We start from the raw sequence: 15483 nt of genomic DNA on the forward strand, positions 1-15483 counted from the left end.
CCCGGGTAAGGAGGGGCTGGCATCTGCTGGCACCAGGGAAGACTCTAGGTTACACGGGGAAGCCCAGTTCACACATTGCATACGCCTTCCAAATGCAGGTGCTTCCCCAAACTGCCCCGACCCAACATGGCCCTTTTCAGCAGAAAGACACTCCTTTTTCCAAGTGCAATTCCCCAAATCCTCCTCCTGAAGGGACAGGGTGTGACATGGGTACACATCCATTGTGAACTGGATACACACGGCAAGTAAAAATGACTTTCAATCGATGATAGTCTATGGTAAGTCTAATATCCTGCCACCAAAATGTTCTCCCAGCCCACATCTGACCCTCCATCATCTTGCCATCTTGCAGAGAAGCACCGTGTGTTTCTCAGAAGGTGATGCAGGGAGTGTGGGGACATCACCTGGTGTTGCTCCTTGCTCTTCCCATCGAGAGGGAAGACTCTTTCACACTGTCACCGCAGCCCTGCAGTTTTCACCTCCCTCCCCGTTTCGAGTCAGAGAGTTACCAGTGCAAGAGGTCATTAGTGGTTTTTCCTCTTTTGGGAGCATTTTAGAAAATGAACAAAGACTTATTTTAATTCCCATCCTGGCTTCTCTCCGAGATGCTCTCTTTTTACACTGGAGGACTTGGCAGCAGCGCTCCAGCCGGCAGAGCGGGACGGACTTCCTGCTTCAAACGCCGCCTTGTAAATTATTTCCTTTATTGCACACCCTGACAGTGCTCGGTGTGCAACCTGCTCCAGGCACATCTGCACACCTACACATTCAGAAAGCAGCATTTAATACTTTCTCCCTCTTTCAGCTCTTCCATCTCCTGACATGGGAACAGGACTAAATCCCTTTCTAAGAGCTTCCCGAATTCACCAGCTGTTTCTTGCTAATTCTTCTCCAAGCAGTGGACAACCCCCACAGCGGCCACTCACCAGCCATGAAGAGGTGCAGAGGAAGGCAGTGCACACCGTGGTCACACCACGAAAGCCTGACGTGGGGCAACTTCCCACAGAAAAGTGGGGGTACATTGAGACTAACAGCTGAGAAAGAAGAATCTTTAGAGACGTGGTTTAGTGATGGTTTTCATCAGAGTTCGGTTGATGGTTGGACTCGATCTTAAAGGTCGCTTCCAACCCAGACAATTCTATGATTTTTTTTTTGGCCTTAGCACAAGTGGAAGCAGAGGATGCCCAGTCCCCATTGCATTTGTGGTCCTATGCCTTACATTATTGCTGTTACAAAATCGGCTTTTTATGTTTAGCAGGGAGTTGACTATAGTTCTTCAGCTGGCAAAGGTTCGTGTCAGCAATAGAATGAAACTACTTTTTAAACTCTCATCATTAATTACCTGCCACCCAATGAAGATACTCTGGTCTGTCAGATGAAAGGTAGAGAGTATGCAACCCCACAGCAACACCTGTAGCAACAGAAGTTGTCAACTTCCAGACTGGGACTGGAGGCGACGTGAATCGTTATTTTCTGCCTTAATGTCTCTTTTGTAAATGCAGGTATGTTAAAAAAAACCCCTGGTATTAAAAGCTAACAGAGGAAACTGATCATGGCAACAAGAATTCAGTCTTCCATGGCATGTGAAAATAGACCATCATGTACTGTAAAGTCACACTTAAATGTGTCCAATTGTTTCTAAGTCCTTATTGCAGTCACTGTCAGCTCTGCTCAGTTACTGGGCTCTTCTGGCCCCTGCCAGAACAGAGAACCACAGCACCTCATTTCCCTGCAAAGCAGACACCCTGGGAGAGGATGTCCATCTGAGGCACTGCACAGCTGATAGCGCTTGGCTGAAGCAAGAGCATGGTAACATGAAGTCAACAGCCTTGCTGCAAGGAGTCAGACACCAGAGATTTGGGGACAGGATCCGGCTTTGTCTTCTGGGGTCACACAGCACCTGGAGCAAGTCAGATCCACAAGTGCAACTACAGTACAAGGGCCAGGTAAGGAAGAATATCAACAGAAGGGGGGTGAGGGGTATTGCCCCTCAGAAGGGGCCTCTGTCTAATTTGTGAAGCAACAGAGACAGATAGTGGCAAGTCCTAACATTATTTATCACCAAACCAGCTCCTTGACACTCAGAACTGGAGGACCCCGTGGCTAAACAGATGCCCAGGATTCATCCAAAAGCCTCCTAGAGAACACTTTCAGGGTAGTCTCCTCCTGAAATCTCAGTCCAAGCATCACAACTGATTCCAAGGGATGCAGAGAGGGTTTTAAATCTACAGAACAGAGATTATCTTGTCCAGAAGAACACAGGGGAACAAGCCCAGCTTCTCTCCACGTACTGTGATGCCACAGCCTGAAAGACATTTCTTTAGAAGCAATGCCCTGCCCTACATCTGCCTGGCCCTCGCAGGCTTCAGTGTTCAGGGCTGCCATTTAGCACCTCCTGCCAGCCACAGAGGTCACCTGGATGTCCCTGCATGGCTTTGCTCTCCTGTGCTTAGGTCATGCAGTAACAACGCAGCCTCCTTGCCCTCCGTATGGAAATTCCCCCATGGGGGACTTTCCAATGAAAGAAAAACATGGTTTAAAAGGTACAGATATTGAAAAACCAACTCCAGAGAAATAAATTAGTAACTCTCCAAGACAAGCAAGCCAAGAGACAAATTCATCAAATACTTCCAGCCAGCTGAGCTTTGTCATACTGGAGATGCTGGCATCTTATCCCCCAGCTGAGCATATAAACAGCCCGCTGTCTCCAAACCTTAAGACCACTCTCGTTCCAGCCATTCCCCTGTTCTGTTGGGGGAGCTGCCAGTGGTCACATAGCCTGGGCCAAAAAACACCCTAAATTACACTCAAGCCAGCCCTGTCTTATTTTAACTGGGAAATACGTGAGTTAGTGGGGAGCAGGATTAAACTTCTATCTGCAGCCCCTGATTTACACAGTATCACCCTCTTGCTTCTGAAACAAACCCAGTCCCCGTGAGCAGCTTTACCAGAAGGCAGCCAGTAATCCTCAGCCTGAGGTGTGCAGTCAGCAAAACCTTGGATGAGGAATAGTGGAGGCCATCCACAGAGAGGGCACAGGCAAGCCCGACACACGCAGAGTCAGTCTGCCCTGAGCTAGAGGCTTTCATCTGCATTCCATAATTGAATAAAACAGACGCTTTGCCCAACCACAAGCTCCTGTGTCTGGCTCGTTTTTGACAGATAAATGGAAATCAGTGCATTCCTCCAACGAGCAAAACTCCTTTTTGTCCTCAGAGCTCCTGACTGATGAACTGGCCCTGCCTTCTGAGCCTGGCTCCCCAGGGCTCCTGCAGCACTGTGGGGCAGCAGGACACAGCCCTCCCTGCTCCTTCCCCCTGGGGCACGTGCCTCTTGCCCTGCACCTCGGGGGATCTGTCAGAAGGTGTGCTCAGCCCCTAACCACCCCTGGGGGAAGTTTAACTGGGTTTAACTGGGGTAGGTTTGTTTTGTCATCTCAAAGCAGCGGGTGCAAGACCCTGGTCTCTCCAGCGTGCCTTTATTTTCCTCCCCTGACAGACACCTTATCATCTTGAGGACATCTGGCATTGCCCAGAGGGGTTTCTCATTAGGCTTCAGAGCCACCAAAACCAGCAGAAAAGCCAAGATGGTAACAACCCACAACAAAAGCACTGTTCCTGGGAAACTAACATGAGGATGGCAGAAGGAGAAGCATTGACCAAAACAAAAAATTCTCTCTTCTACCAACCTGTTACTATCTTCTTTCTTTCTTTCTTTCTTTCAACTCTTCTTTGAAGTAAAGACTGCACTCTGAAAACTGAGCGTTCCCATGCAATTCCACAGTCAATGCTTTTCACCATCACTAAAAAGTGGGAACTCCACCTTTACCTAAAGGCCCCTGCGTGAGCCTGGGGAGTCCCGCTCTGTCCTGACTGAGATCTCTCCAGGCATCAGCCAGACCTTGTGTCTGGAACTCCACTCATTGCCTGGGCAAACCCCCGACTGCATTTATTGCGAGGCATTTAAAAGGACCTCCTGTGTGTAATGGACTCTTGCCTCTAAAAACTCATATTGAAAGTCCCGAGGAAGAAAAACCAAATAAAATCCCTAGAGACCTCCTATGGACCGTTTTGTACCTCAGGCTTGAAAATAACTAGGCTGAGATTCTTTTTTAAATGGAGATTTTGCTCCATCTGATTCAGCTGAGGTCACTTTCACGCCACTGCAGTCTTCCCAAAATGTACTTTAAAATGGATATGCTGGAAGATCCACTGCGACAAAAGCATCTTTACAAGTCTCTTCCACACCTTCTTCTGTTTTCTTTGTTAAATGAAAAATCAATCACCCTTCAAGAGGGAGGAGAGAACTGCAGTGAAGTACCAGGAAAGCCTGGGGACTTACTTAAAAAACAACATTTAGGCACTTCTGGCATTTTTCTAGTCTGAACCTAAGCAGCAATTCCTTGACTCCCATGGAAGAGGAGGTACAAAAGCACATACAGTCAAGCCCATACTCTGATATTGGAAGCATAAGCATTTAAGCAAAAGACAGAATACAACAGCACCCACACAGTTTAATTTCTGACAGCCCTTGCACTTTTTTGGGGGTTGCAAACCCTGAAGCCTGCTACATTCCAGAAAGCAGAAAGCGGGGGAAAATGAGAAGTCCCTCAAAGCACAAGGGAGAGCTGGAGTCCAGGCGAGTGAGTTCCAAAGTGCCCGGGTTTGAAAGCAGAGCAAGAAGCTTGGAGGCTGTTTTAACTGTACATATGACTCCTTTGAACAAAACAAAAACACCAAACCCCGACCAGCACTCAAAGAGTGAGGTCTCATTTGTGTTGACAGACTTGACAAGTAGCATCCCTTAATGCTGGAAAGTGGGATGTATTTAGTGTCTCAGACTAGGTAGGAGAAGAAATCAGTCATTACGTGTGCCTTCAGTCCTAACCTTCCCACATCGTCTCTCCCTTGAAACACTGTAGCAGATTTTATACCTCAAGGGGAAAAAATGCCAATAATTACTTCAGATAGGCAATATGGGCTCAGGCAAAAGCTCTGTCTCTTCCCAGAGGGAGTCAGTTTATGCTGGAGAAGCCTGTACATTATTGCATCCAGAGACACAAACCAGTGACAGCTCCTAAAGCAGACAAGTGCACAGAGCGCTTTCTGCCACGCACTCAGTATCTGAATAGGAAGGCAGCACGGGCTGTGAAAGCACTGGCAGCCTCACAAAAATAACAGCACCGGGCAAGGCAAAACATCCCAGTATCCCATTTCCAGCAGCTGGCACTCGGGGTTAGAAAGCACAACGTAAGCACCGGAGTGCGACGCGCTCCTCCTGCCCGGAGCCAGCGATGCCCAGCTACAGCACCATGACGTGCTCCTAGAAAAGGCAAAGGCTTTGATCCTTTGGCTCTTTCCAAAAGGTGATCTATTGGTCGAAGGTGAAAAGTGTTTTCTTCTAGATTTTTCACTGCTCAATAAAACTGACATCTATTTAGCTGCCTTGTTGCTAGGAGTCTTTAGATATTAAATAAAGGTCGTAACCCACGCTAGTATAAAATAGCTTTGCCCTATTCACCTGTGAGAAACTGGCCCAATTTCTTTACTGTGAAAACCTACACTAAAATTTTTGCAAGCTAGGGTGCTAAAAAAAGCTTATTAGGTAGTTCAATGTCTGGGCTCTATCTGTCCTGATCTTCGGATACCTACTTTCATAGCTTAGGAGTCAAAGTCTGACTGGCTTTTTTTAGTCTTTACTTGTTGGAAATGTAGCTGCCTGCTTCAGCTATGCTCTTCATCCAATTTTCTTCCCTGGATTACCTCCAGAGAGTCCTTGAAAATGAGTGGTTCATAGAAGAGGAGAGGTATTGCTTGTAGTGGAAATGGGAAATTTGCAAATTATTTACACGTTGTGGAACTACATAAGAAAACAAAGAAATGTAAAGTTTATCAGGCTGTCAAGCCCCTTCATTTTTTCATTCTCCCATGAAACAGCCATTTCTGAAGAGCAGTGAGATTGGGGTTCAAGGCATTGGCACCAGAGGGAGTGTGGGGCTGTCATGTGAAGTCACTGCTGACTGCCACCTGGGAAGCTTTTGGCACTCCAGACCTCTTTCCAAACCTGACCATTTCTTAATCCAGCAGAGAGGGGAACCCCAAAGCACTGACTGCTGCTTTGCCTAGGTTTTTTCCTGCTTCTTACCATCACTTTATTCCACAGCTTTCAGACTGTCCCATTTCAGCTGCAGACATTCAAACAGACCTAACTTTCAGGTCTTAAGTCATTAAACAAGTCATTTGGTGCACATTTTGCATGTGGGTATTTCCAGGACTAGAGCCGTTGTAACTTTAATTAAAGAGGGGATTGTAGTCTCAATAAACAGTTTCATCGTTAAGAAGAACTTGAAGAAAATAAACTCTACTACAAAGACAAAATGCCTGTTTATCCAGGAGAAATATCACCGAAGCCTGCGATATAATCAAAGCAGCCACTGAATGTCACTGCGTTGGGGTTTGGATGTAGGATCTGGATTTGAATTCTGGCTGCTCAGCCACGCTGCAAATCTAGTTCCGCAGTCTGGAGGCATCAGAGCAGTAGGTGCTGCTGTGAAGCGTAGGCATTTTTGAAAGTTTCCTCACAGCTATTTAAACAATAGAAAAAGAAGCGATGGTTCATCTCCTATAACTTAGAAATAAATTATTCCATCCTCAGAAGAAAGCATATCAGGAAGGAGTATTTTTTCTCGAAGAATTCTTTCCCAGGTCTTGCCTCATATGAACAAAACATAGGAAAATATTCCTGTAATTTGCTGACAACATGCAAACACTTTTTCGGCAGTGAGCAAAGAGACCTTCAACCAGAAAGTTAACTAATAAAATTAATTCCCTTCTTTTAAAGCATAAGAAAGTCTTTGCAAGGTTTGGAATATCACCCGTCATGTAAGCTCTGAAGACTCTCTCTCCGTACAGCCTTGTCTGTGTTGAACAAGATCAAGTGACACAACAGAGATTTCTCACCCTGTGCCTCAGCCTTTGTGGAACACAGATGGCTGCTGGCAATCAATGTTTCCCAGCTTAGCCTTGCACTCCTGTACGGAAACTCAATGTGCTTTTACTGGACAGGGAGAAGAGCAGGCCATGGACAGATTTTCAAGTCTTTCTGGCGAGACCATTCTGGCTTCTCAAACAATAGTTGAAGTCAGTTTAGGGAAGAAGTAAAGCAGCGCTTCTACCATTCCCTGCAGAAAATACCAGTCTTCCCACAGGTGAGTAAAGCTGAATACACTGAAGCACAAAGGACTGCTCTGAGGTCAATGCAAATTCTTCTTCCTTTAGCACAAGTCATTTTGTGCACTAATCCCAACAGCCATGGCTCAGCAGAAGCAGCATCTTCAGCATTGCCATCAATTATAACTGGTTTCATCTCCCTTTGCCTGATTCCACCAGAGACTGAGTGCAGCAATTCCCTACTGGCAAAGGAAGGCAGCTATAAGCCTGCTATAAACTGCTTCAGTGGAGAATCTCCAACTTTTTCGGCAGCCATTCCGGGTTCCCAACAAAGGGTGTGAGCAGAGTTGCCATATGCCCTTCACAGTGAGCAGCACCACTGCTGCACAGGAGGGAGACCAGCCAACGAAGGAGCCAAGACCAGCCAACAGAGGCAGACTATCTTCTTGTTCACTGTGCAGTGGACAGGAAGGTACAGAAACCTCCAGACCACTGGCTGCTAGTTCTGTTCTGGTCTGCATCTCACAGCAGTTACGGAGCCTGAGATGTTCACTGAGAACTCCAGAGCTTTACCACGTTATGGCACACACAGTGTCCTACTACCACCTTCACAAGCTCACCTTTAAAGGAGGGAAACAGGTCCTCTGCACCCCAGGCTTACTCAACTCAGAAACCCTGATCCTGGTATAACAAACACCTGTTGTTAAGTACCACCATCCTACTGAATTATTTTAGGCACATGAATCAAACTTACACAGTGCGTGCTGGAGATGATGACAGAGCTAGAGATGAAGCTCAGACCATCGTTCATACTGACTTGAAGAGCTGCTTCCCTGAAAAAAACAAACAAAAAACCACAAAAAACAAGTCAGGCCAGCAAGTCCACAACCCTCCACCAGATAATATCATAATATAATGCACAGAAAAGCCTTTTTTACAGGTTAATTCACCCTGCTGGTTCTCCATCCCCTGTGCTCTAATGCGCAACCTCCAGTTAATCCACCAAGCACAAGAGACAATATCAGAATAAGATACATATAAGAAGCACATCATTCAGTGAGATTAGGGAAATTCATCCCACAGGCAAAGTAAATATTTGAGTATGGAGAAAAAAACATACATGCCAACTTCTCGTAGCACAGGTGCCGGGCACAGTAAGTAGGTATCTTCCACTACAAAAGGCTTCTCATCTGGAAAATAGAAATACTGGGATATATTACCAGGTCAGTAATACAGGCCCTAAAGACCTAGCTTTTATAATGTTTTTCCTCACTCTTGATACCTAAACAAGATCAAACTCTGTACAGGGGATAAAAAGCTACTGCCCAGCAGTTGTTCTGAGGTAACTGTAGGCACACCGTCAGTGCAGAGAGTCACAGAGTAATTACAAGGTAACCCTGGATGCCCTGGGCCTCAGGGAAAAAAATAGTAATAAAAATCCAACACCTCGCACTTACCTACCCCCAAAAAAAAAGATGGAGAAATGGGGCAGCTGATGCTCCTTCTTCATTTCTTTGCAGAGCCCTTGTGAAAGCTGTCTTGCTTTCAGGCTGCCACAGCTCTCCATCATTCTCACTGTGAAACACCACTCCACAAAGCCCTTTTTTTTCCCCCGGTCCTGCAGAAGAGCTTGAGCACCACCTGCCCCTGCAGAGCCAGATGCCCCCCAGCAAGGGGGACCCCTGCACCCCCGTCACCCGCTTCTTGCAGGCAGCACCCTCACCCTTCCCTGCTGTCGAAATCTGATGGACATCTGTGCCACGACAAAACTGAAGGTACAAAGCTTTCTTGATGGTTCAGAGTAAATTATGACAGCCACTCTGCAGGAGAGCAGACAGCATTGCAACAGATCATGTATAACTGGAAATAGCTAGGTTAAGAAAATTGTATATTATGGAAAATTTTGCACTTCCAGACAGACTTCTCTGAACCTAAATTAAACCTTCCAACCTAAATTATACTATGGTTTTAAAAGTGGAGGGAGAAAAATTATCAATAAGCAATTGCCTGGGAAAGAGGAAGATGAGCTACTATTCTTCTTTTGTAGACTTAAATCAGAACTTTATACCATCCTTCTCTCTGGTGACCAGACAGATGGGGATCCCAAGGAACTTCAGCCCATTTGCCAGCTGATCAGAGATGGGGCAGATTGCCAGAAAACCAGGCAGACAGGCTCGGTGGTTTTTGTTTTTTGGACTGGAAACCACACATTCCTGCAGAAGGGGCTGATGCTGCTGAATCAGCATTTTCCAGAAGCACGTCACTGCATCAGAAAGCGTTCTACCAGCTGTACTTCCAGCCAGCTCCAGGGCTTTCTGTAGAGATGCTTACAGACCTGCAAAGAGCTGTTATCAAATATTACCAGCTTCCTAAAACTTTTCAGTTAACATTTTATTTTGTTTGAAAGCCCCTTCTCTCCTGACAGATTCCTTTCCCTTTGGTTCTCAAACTTGTAGGTTTCAAATCTCATCTTCAGTCCAAATCTGGACTCTTATCTCTATACACTTCAGGGTTGGAGAGACCTTCACTCTGTGGGGCCACATTGGAACAGGAGGTACAGTTCATCACCACCTCGCTTTGCTGTTCCAAATACAGACAGCAAACCCGGGGTTTCCAACCATCACAAGTCTCTTCACAACCATGTAGTGCAGGCAGTGACCTTCCCAGGGTGCACGTAACACGAGCAACGTGGGAGCAAGGTCAGAGTGTTCAGTGCATCAAGGACAGCAAGAGGGAACAGCAAGGACAACAGTTTAACCAAATCCCTTAGCAATCTAAGGAAGAGCTGGGCTCTTCTGGCTGTCTGGTATTTTGTTTTTGAGGAAACTTGTGCAATTCCATTTAAGGTGCCAGTGGACAGAGGAAAAGCCCTGAAGAGACACAAGCCAAAGAGAATGTGGCAACCTTCTCTAATTTCTGCATCAGCTGTGAGCCTTGTTCATTCTTCACTTGGCTATCGAGATAAATTTGTTCACATGGATGGTGTCTAATACTGATTAGGGCAACAACAGTAGAGCAGTACTGGTCCTGGCCCCATTCTCAGTGGTTAACTCACTGGCCTTCACCCAGAAGCAGCACGTTTTACTGCAGTGGATGAGGCATAAGAGATAGAGATGGCAAGAGTTTGTCTCCTCATGCAGGAGCAGGACTCAGCAAGTCAAGCATTCTTTCCCAGACATTCCTAAAGCAGAGGTTTCCACCGAATACAAGATTTTAGAAAGCAGTAATATCGCTGCAGTAATTGCCATCACACATTACAATCTGTATTTCATACCAGTGTATTTCTTTGCTTTGGACACAATACAAAAGATTATTTCCTCAGACAGGTTAGGAAATGTTTATTTTTTACACTCCATTAAAAAAAAAAATGAAATGGTAGTGAAAAGTCGTAGCCTTCTGTGAAGTTTTCCTTATGTTTCCAGCTTCCAGCAAATCCCATGCCTATATATACACGCTTGATTTTTTGGGTTACCCACAACAGTTATTTTGTTAAGGACTGTTTGAAACAGGCAAACAGCTGAAAGCAAAGCATTTTAGCCACACATATGTTTTTCACAGACAGGCTTTGCTTCTGCATCACGGCTCACCTACCGAGAGCAGCCTTTGAGCTTCTGTGATCCCTCCAGGCCCCTGCTCCTGCTGTTGGGCTGCAGAGTACCATATTATCCCATATTATCCCATATTATGGCTGTTTTCCCACAGCAAGTTCACACATGAACATTTCCACTGCACTGGACATGAGGAGCAGGTGTGTTCAGCACAGGGCATTCCTTTGTTGTCCCCTCCTTCCTAAAAGGTTACTTCCTCATTAACAGAGGGGCAGCGAGGGACCAGGCGTTGGAAGCCTGCAGTGTGTGGTACAATGCCCACCCCTCACTCCCCACCACAGGCACTGGGGTTAATGGTGAGCTCACATCATACACAGCCCCTCAGGTTTGCAATGGAGGTACCACACCAAAGCAGCAGCATTTCCCAAAGGCAGATGCACAGCGGTGGTGAATCTGGCCCTACAGTTCAGTTCTCACCCTGATTTGTGAAGGTATCGTTCACTCCCATAAATTTATGACATCGTCTCAGCACACACATGCCAAGAGAATGAAGACCAATGTCTTGTTTTCTCCTTTGCTAACACTGGCAGCACAGGCCAAAGAATCCCCTGTGCCAGCACTCACTGAAAAGCCGGCTTAATTTTGCAAGGCCTAGCACAGGCCAAAGAATCCCCTGAAAAGGGCACTCACTGAAAAGCCGGCTTAATTTTGCAAGGCCTTTTACTTAGATCTCATTAGCTTTTTGTTTCTCTTTCTCTCCCTTCCCACTCCTAACTTGCACTAAAGCCTATGCCTCTCTTGAAAGTTTATCAGACTCAGAGTCCCAAGAGGGAACTCATGGCTGGCCAGGCTGGCTACAGGGAGAGATTATTTTGTTTGGAGAATGCTTGTGTTTCACCACAAAAATGAGTGACTATTTTCCTTTGCTCTAAACAAAAGAAGATCCATTTGGTTTGCATAACTCTGGCCATCTGACTCCTTCCTGGAAAACTTACATAGGGAAACCAAACAAAACAACACTCCTCATCTGCTGTTGCATCTGTATCTGCAGGATGCATTTGAAAGAACGCCACTTTTCTCATCTGCTAGAAAAAGCTCACTGTATTCCTGTGCAGCGAGAGATGGGCCCGAACGCTCCCAAACTCTAGATCTCATGCCAAATTCTGAATTTTGTGGTTTGGCCTCCTCTCAGCTGACAATAGTAGTGGTAGGGCCATGGAAGGAGGGGAGGGAGAGCTCGACTCCCTGTCGCTGCCTTTGCTGCCCAGGCAGTGACTCCAGTTCCCGGCTCAACTGCTCACTGTGTGCAACTGGGGAGAAACCACTCTGCCTCCTGTCCCAGCGTTACAGAAAGGATGCCCTGGCCTCGGTCACATCCCACCCCAGCCCACGGCAGGGCTTGGAATCGTCAGGAAACATTGCAGCACCTCACCCTCACCCTTGAGGTCATGGCCCACAGTAATGGGCACAATTTGCTCTTTACCCATGTGCCTCTAACCGAGCTCAATAAAGTTCTCACCGTATAAACCCCCCACGGGACACTGCAGCCGTGGGCAACTAAAACTCATCAGTCCTGAAACACAACCCGCTCAGAGCAGAGTGCAGAAATGGAGGAGGGTCAAACATCTCACAAGAATACATCTGTTTTCTGTGGATGTCCTTTCAACAAGGTACTTTCTACTGCTCAAGTGCCTGCAATTCACTACCCAGCATTCCTACACCTTTTAACAACTATCTGTAGCCTGTAAAATCTATTATTCCCAGCAACAGTGAATAGTTTCTTTTGCCATTAGCAGGGTGTAACCTTTTGGCAAGCCAGGACTTGGAGTACTTCCCAACCATAATAATAAAAGCCTCAATATATGCACAATGTTTTAACACAGAGGAGCAAACCTCAATAAAAGAGAGGGACAAACCCCCCCCCCAAAAGGTGACCATGACAGATCATAGTACTTTCTTTTAGCCATATAACCAAGCTAAAATTAGCAGCTTTTTCTTTGGTTAACAGTTCATCCAAAAAGCGACTGGCATGCTGAAAACTGACTGCAAAGAGCCCTTACAGAAGGGTTTAAGAAAGCACATTTTCAAATTGCCTCCGCAATATCGCAAGTGCTGATTGTTGGACTCACAATATCAGCAATATTTTAGTCCAGGGAAGGCTGCAAAAGCTGTTTTCCAAGGTTCCCATATATCACAGCCTGACAACGTCCTTCTGCTATCCCTGTGTTTATGATTTTGCGTTCAACTAAAGTACATCTCAGAAAATGCTCTGACCCAGCCTCCTGTTACTATCAGAGAGAAGACCCTGGACCATCAGCCCAGAGCAGCCGGACGGGGGTGGGACTCTGGCTGCTCTCGCATAAGACTCCCTCAGGAACATCTTTGCTCCGGTGACTGCTCTCCTCTACCCCAGCCCATGATGATGGGCAGCCTGAGCCCTTCCATTGTCCCTTCGGCACCTCAGAGGAGACAAAACACCTCCACAGTTCTCTGCTCCGCCCACCAAAGCACAATCTCTGTTCATCCTGGCTGACTCCTCCTCTTATGCCACTCCTTGTGACAACTCTGCAAGCAAAGTTTTTATTTCAAACCCATTTTGTGGGGAGATGGGAATGTGAAAAGACACTGGAACACTCTCTGAGCTAGAGAAACTGCCAACAAGAAAGACCCATAAATAAAAAAATGTTTTGTTAATGCTGTAATGAAAACCACATTGAGATCATGCTGTAATTGCTCTGCTTTGTGTAGGGACACATGAGCTTTGAATGTCAAAGTCATTCGGAGGAGAGTTAGGGGATGGGGAAAGAGACAGATAAGCACAGAACAATGAGCTCACATTCATAACAATCTCTAGATGGAGAGAAGGGATCTGGAAGGAATCGCGTTTTCTCTGATGGGTCCATCTGCTGTGCACACAGTTTTGTTCAGCAAGCACACATAGCTTCGAGACTACTAACAGCACTTGGCAAAGCACCACGCTACTCGTTTGCTCGTGCTCCCAAGTGGCAGCTCGGAGAGCGGCACACGCTGCAGTGCCACAGGGTTCAAGGCCAGGCAGGAGTCCTCCTCCAGCAGGGTTCAAGGCCAGGCAGGAGTCCTCCAGCACCGCAGCGGCCCCAGTCCCAGCGCTGCGCCCCAGGCACCATCATTTGCACAGGTACACGGATGTCCCAGCGAGAGACCACCTTGGTCCCCTGGCAGCTTATGCTGCTTAAAAGGAGGAGGGAGCCAGACTCTTTTCAGTAGTTGCCAGTGAGAGGACAAGGGGCAATGGGCACAAGTTGGAACATAAAGGGTTCCACTTGAATATGAGGAAGAACTTTTTCACGGTGAGGGTGACAGAGCCCTGGCACAGGCTGCCCAGGGAGGGTGTGGAGTCCCCTTCTTTGGAGATTTTCAAGACCTGCCTGGATGCAGTCCTGAGTGGCATGATCTGACAAGCTCTGGGTGGTCCTGCTTCAGCAGGGGAGTTGGACTAGATGATCTCTATGGTCCCTTCCAACTCTAAAAATTCAGTGAAATTCAGTGAAAGCACTCCATGTTGTGTAGAGAGTCTCCTCACTCAGCCTGGGTTTTCCTGACTACTTGTTCCTCTGCACTTGGCCAGGGCAGCTGCAGAAAAGTCTGCTGGAGGTAAACGTGCAGGAATCCTGTTTTAAAAGCTCCTACACTGCAATTTTCTGGAGGCTTGGAGAGCATTTGAGGGAAGTGTGATCATTTCTCCTGTTCTCAGATTCTTTGTCAAGCAATGACTCGGGCCACCCCTCGAAACAGGGTGCCAAGCTCATCTGGGTGTATGTTTTCACCCCAGAATAACGAGAGGCATTCGTTGCGTCCTTCATAAAGGTTGCACTCTCAAAAACACCTGATGGAGTTCGTGATGGACATTCTCTAGCACCACAGTGGAAAGAGGGAAAAGCTACTATAAGAAAATGAAAGGAAAAGATGCAGTGGAGGGTTAAAGTGACATGATCAAGTGGGAAAAATCGGGATTAGAGAGTCAAAGTGCAAAGTAAAATGGTCCTGTGCTAAGACTCACCAGGCTGTGAGAAAGTAAAGAAAATACCACAAAAGAAGTACCTCACTGCCAGGAAAAAGGAAAGATGGGGAAAATGGAGAAACCTGCTTGGCTTTAAAAACAGAATACAATTTTCAGAAGGCATTTGTTGGGCAGTTTTGGGATACAGTACTGCACACTCTCCCCTGACACCTGGCAAATCCCAGCTCCTGCTGTCTTTGCTTCATTTTCCCTCACTTCTGATACTTGGTGCTGAAAAAGAAAAATAAATCAGGCTAGTTTGTGCAAAGCATCGGTTTTGGCCAAGCATCCAGAGCATTCACTAGAATGCAAAAGATCTAGCCCCACCTCTGCTGTGGGGCATGCCATTTCCTCACCGATCTTTCATCTCTCTCTCCAGTTTTAAATCTCCTGGGACAGAGCACGCCTCTATGCCCAGAACTATCTTTGCTGGATCCTGCACAATCTGGGCAGACAAAGACATTTTAGCACCACAAAGCAGTCATAAGTCACCGCACTGGATAATTACTTTTAACTCTGTGCAGTCTGAAACCAATTCTCCCAGGTCCTGTTGCTGGCAGAAGACACCCTGCTGTTGAACATGCATCTGATTACAGTTCTGCTCAGCCAAATATTCTTCATGGTTTCTACAGATGTTCCTTTTTTTTTTTTTTTTTTTTTCCACAACCAGAAAGAAAGGGGGAATTAAAAAGTTTTCCTTCCCTTTTGAAGGAAAACTAACCTTTTG

The 15483-nt window shown here is 46.5% G+C and overlaps 1 protein-coding gene across 1 annotated transcript in view; it reads right to left on the reverse strand.

The window, feature by feature from the left end:
• The window catches only part of ANTXR1 (anthrax toxin receptor 1), a gene marked incomplete at its 3' end in the record, with an annotated part of 116274 nt that overhangs the window by 64566 nt on the left and 36225 nt on the right, over positions 1 to 15483 (reverse strand). The window contains exons 11-12 of the mRNA XM_014958704.1: positions 8290 to 8359; positions 7924 to 8002 (exon numbers count right to left, since the gene is read on the reverse strand). Coding sequence (XP_014814190.1) covers positions 7924 to 8002; positions 8290 to 8359 — 149 coding nt within the window. The remainder of the gene's footprint in view (positions 1 to 7923; positions 8003 to 8289; positions 8360 to 15483) is intronic.

Source organism: Calidris pugnax, unplaced genomic scaffold (assembly GCF_001431845.1).
Source record: "Calidris pugnax isolate Ruff unplaced genomic scaffold, ASM143184v1 scaffold244, whole genome shotgun sequence".
NCBI classification, from domain to species: Eukaryota; Metazoa; Chordata; class Aves; order Charadriiformes; family Scolopacidae; genus Calidris; species Calidris pugnax.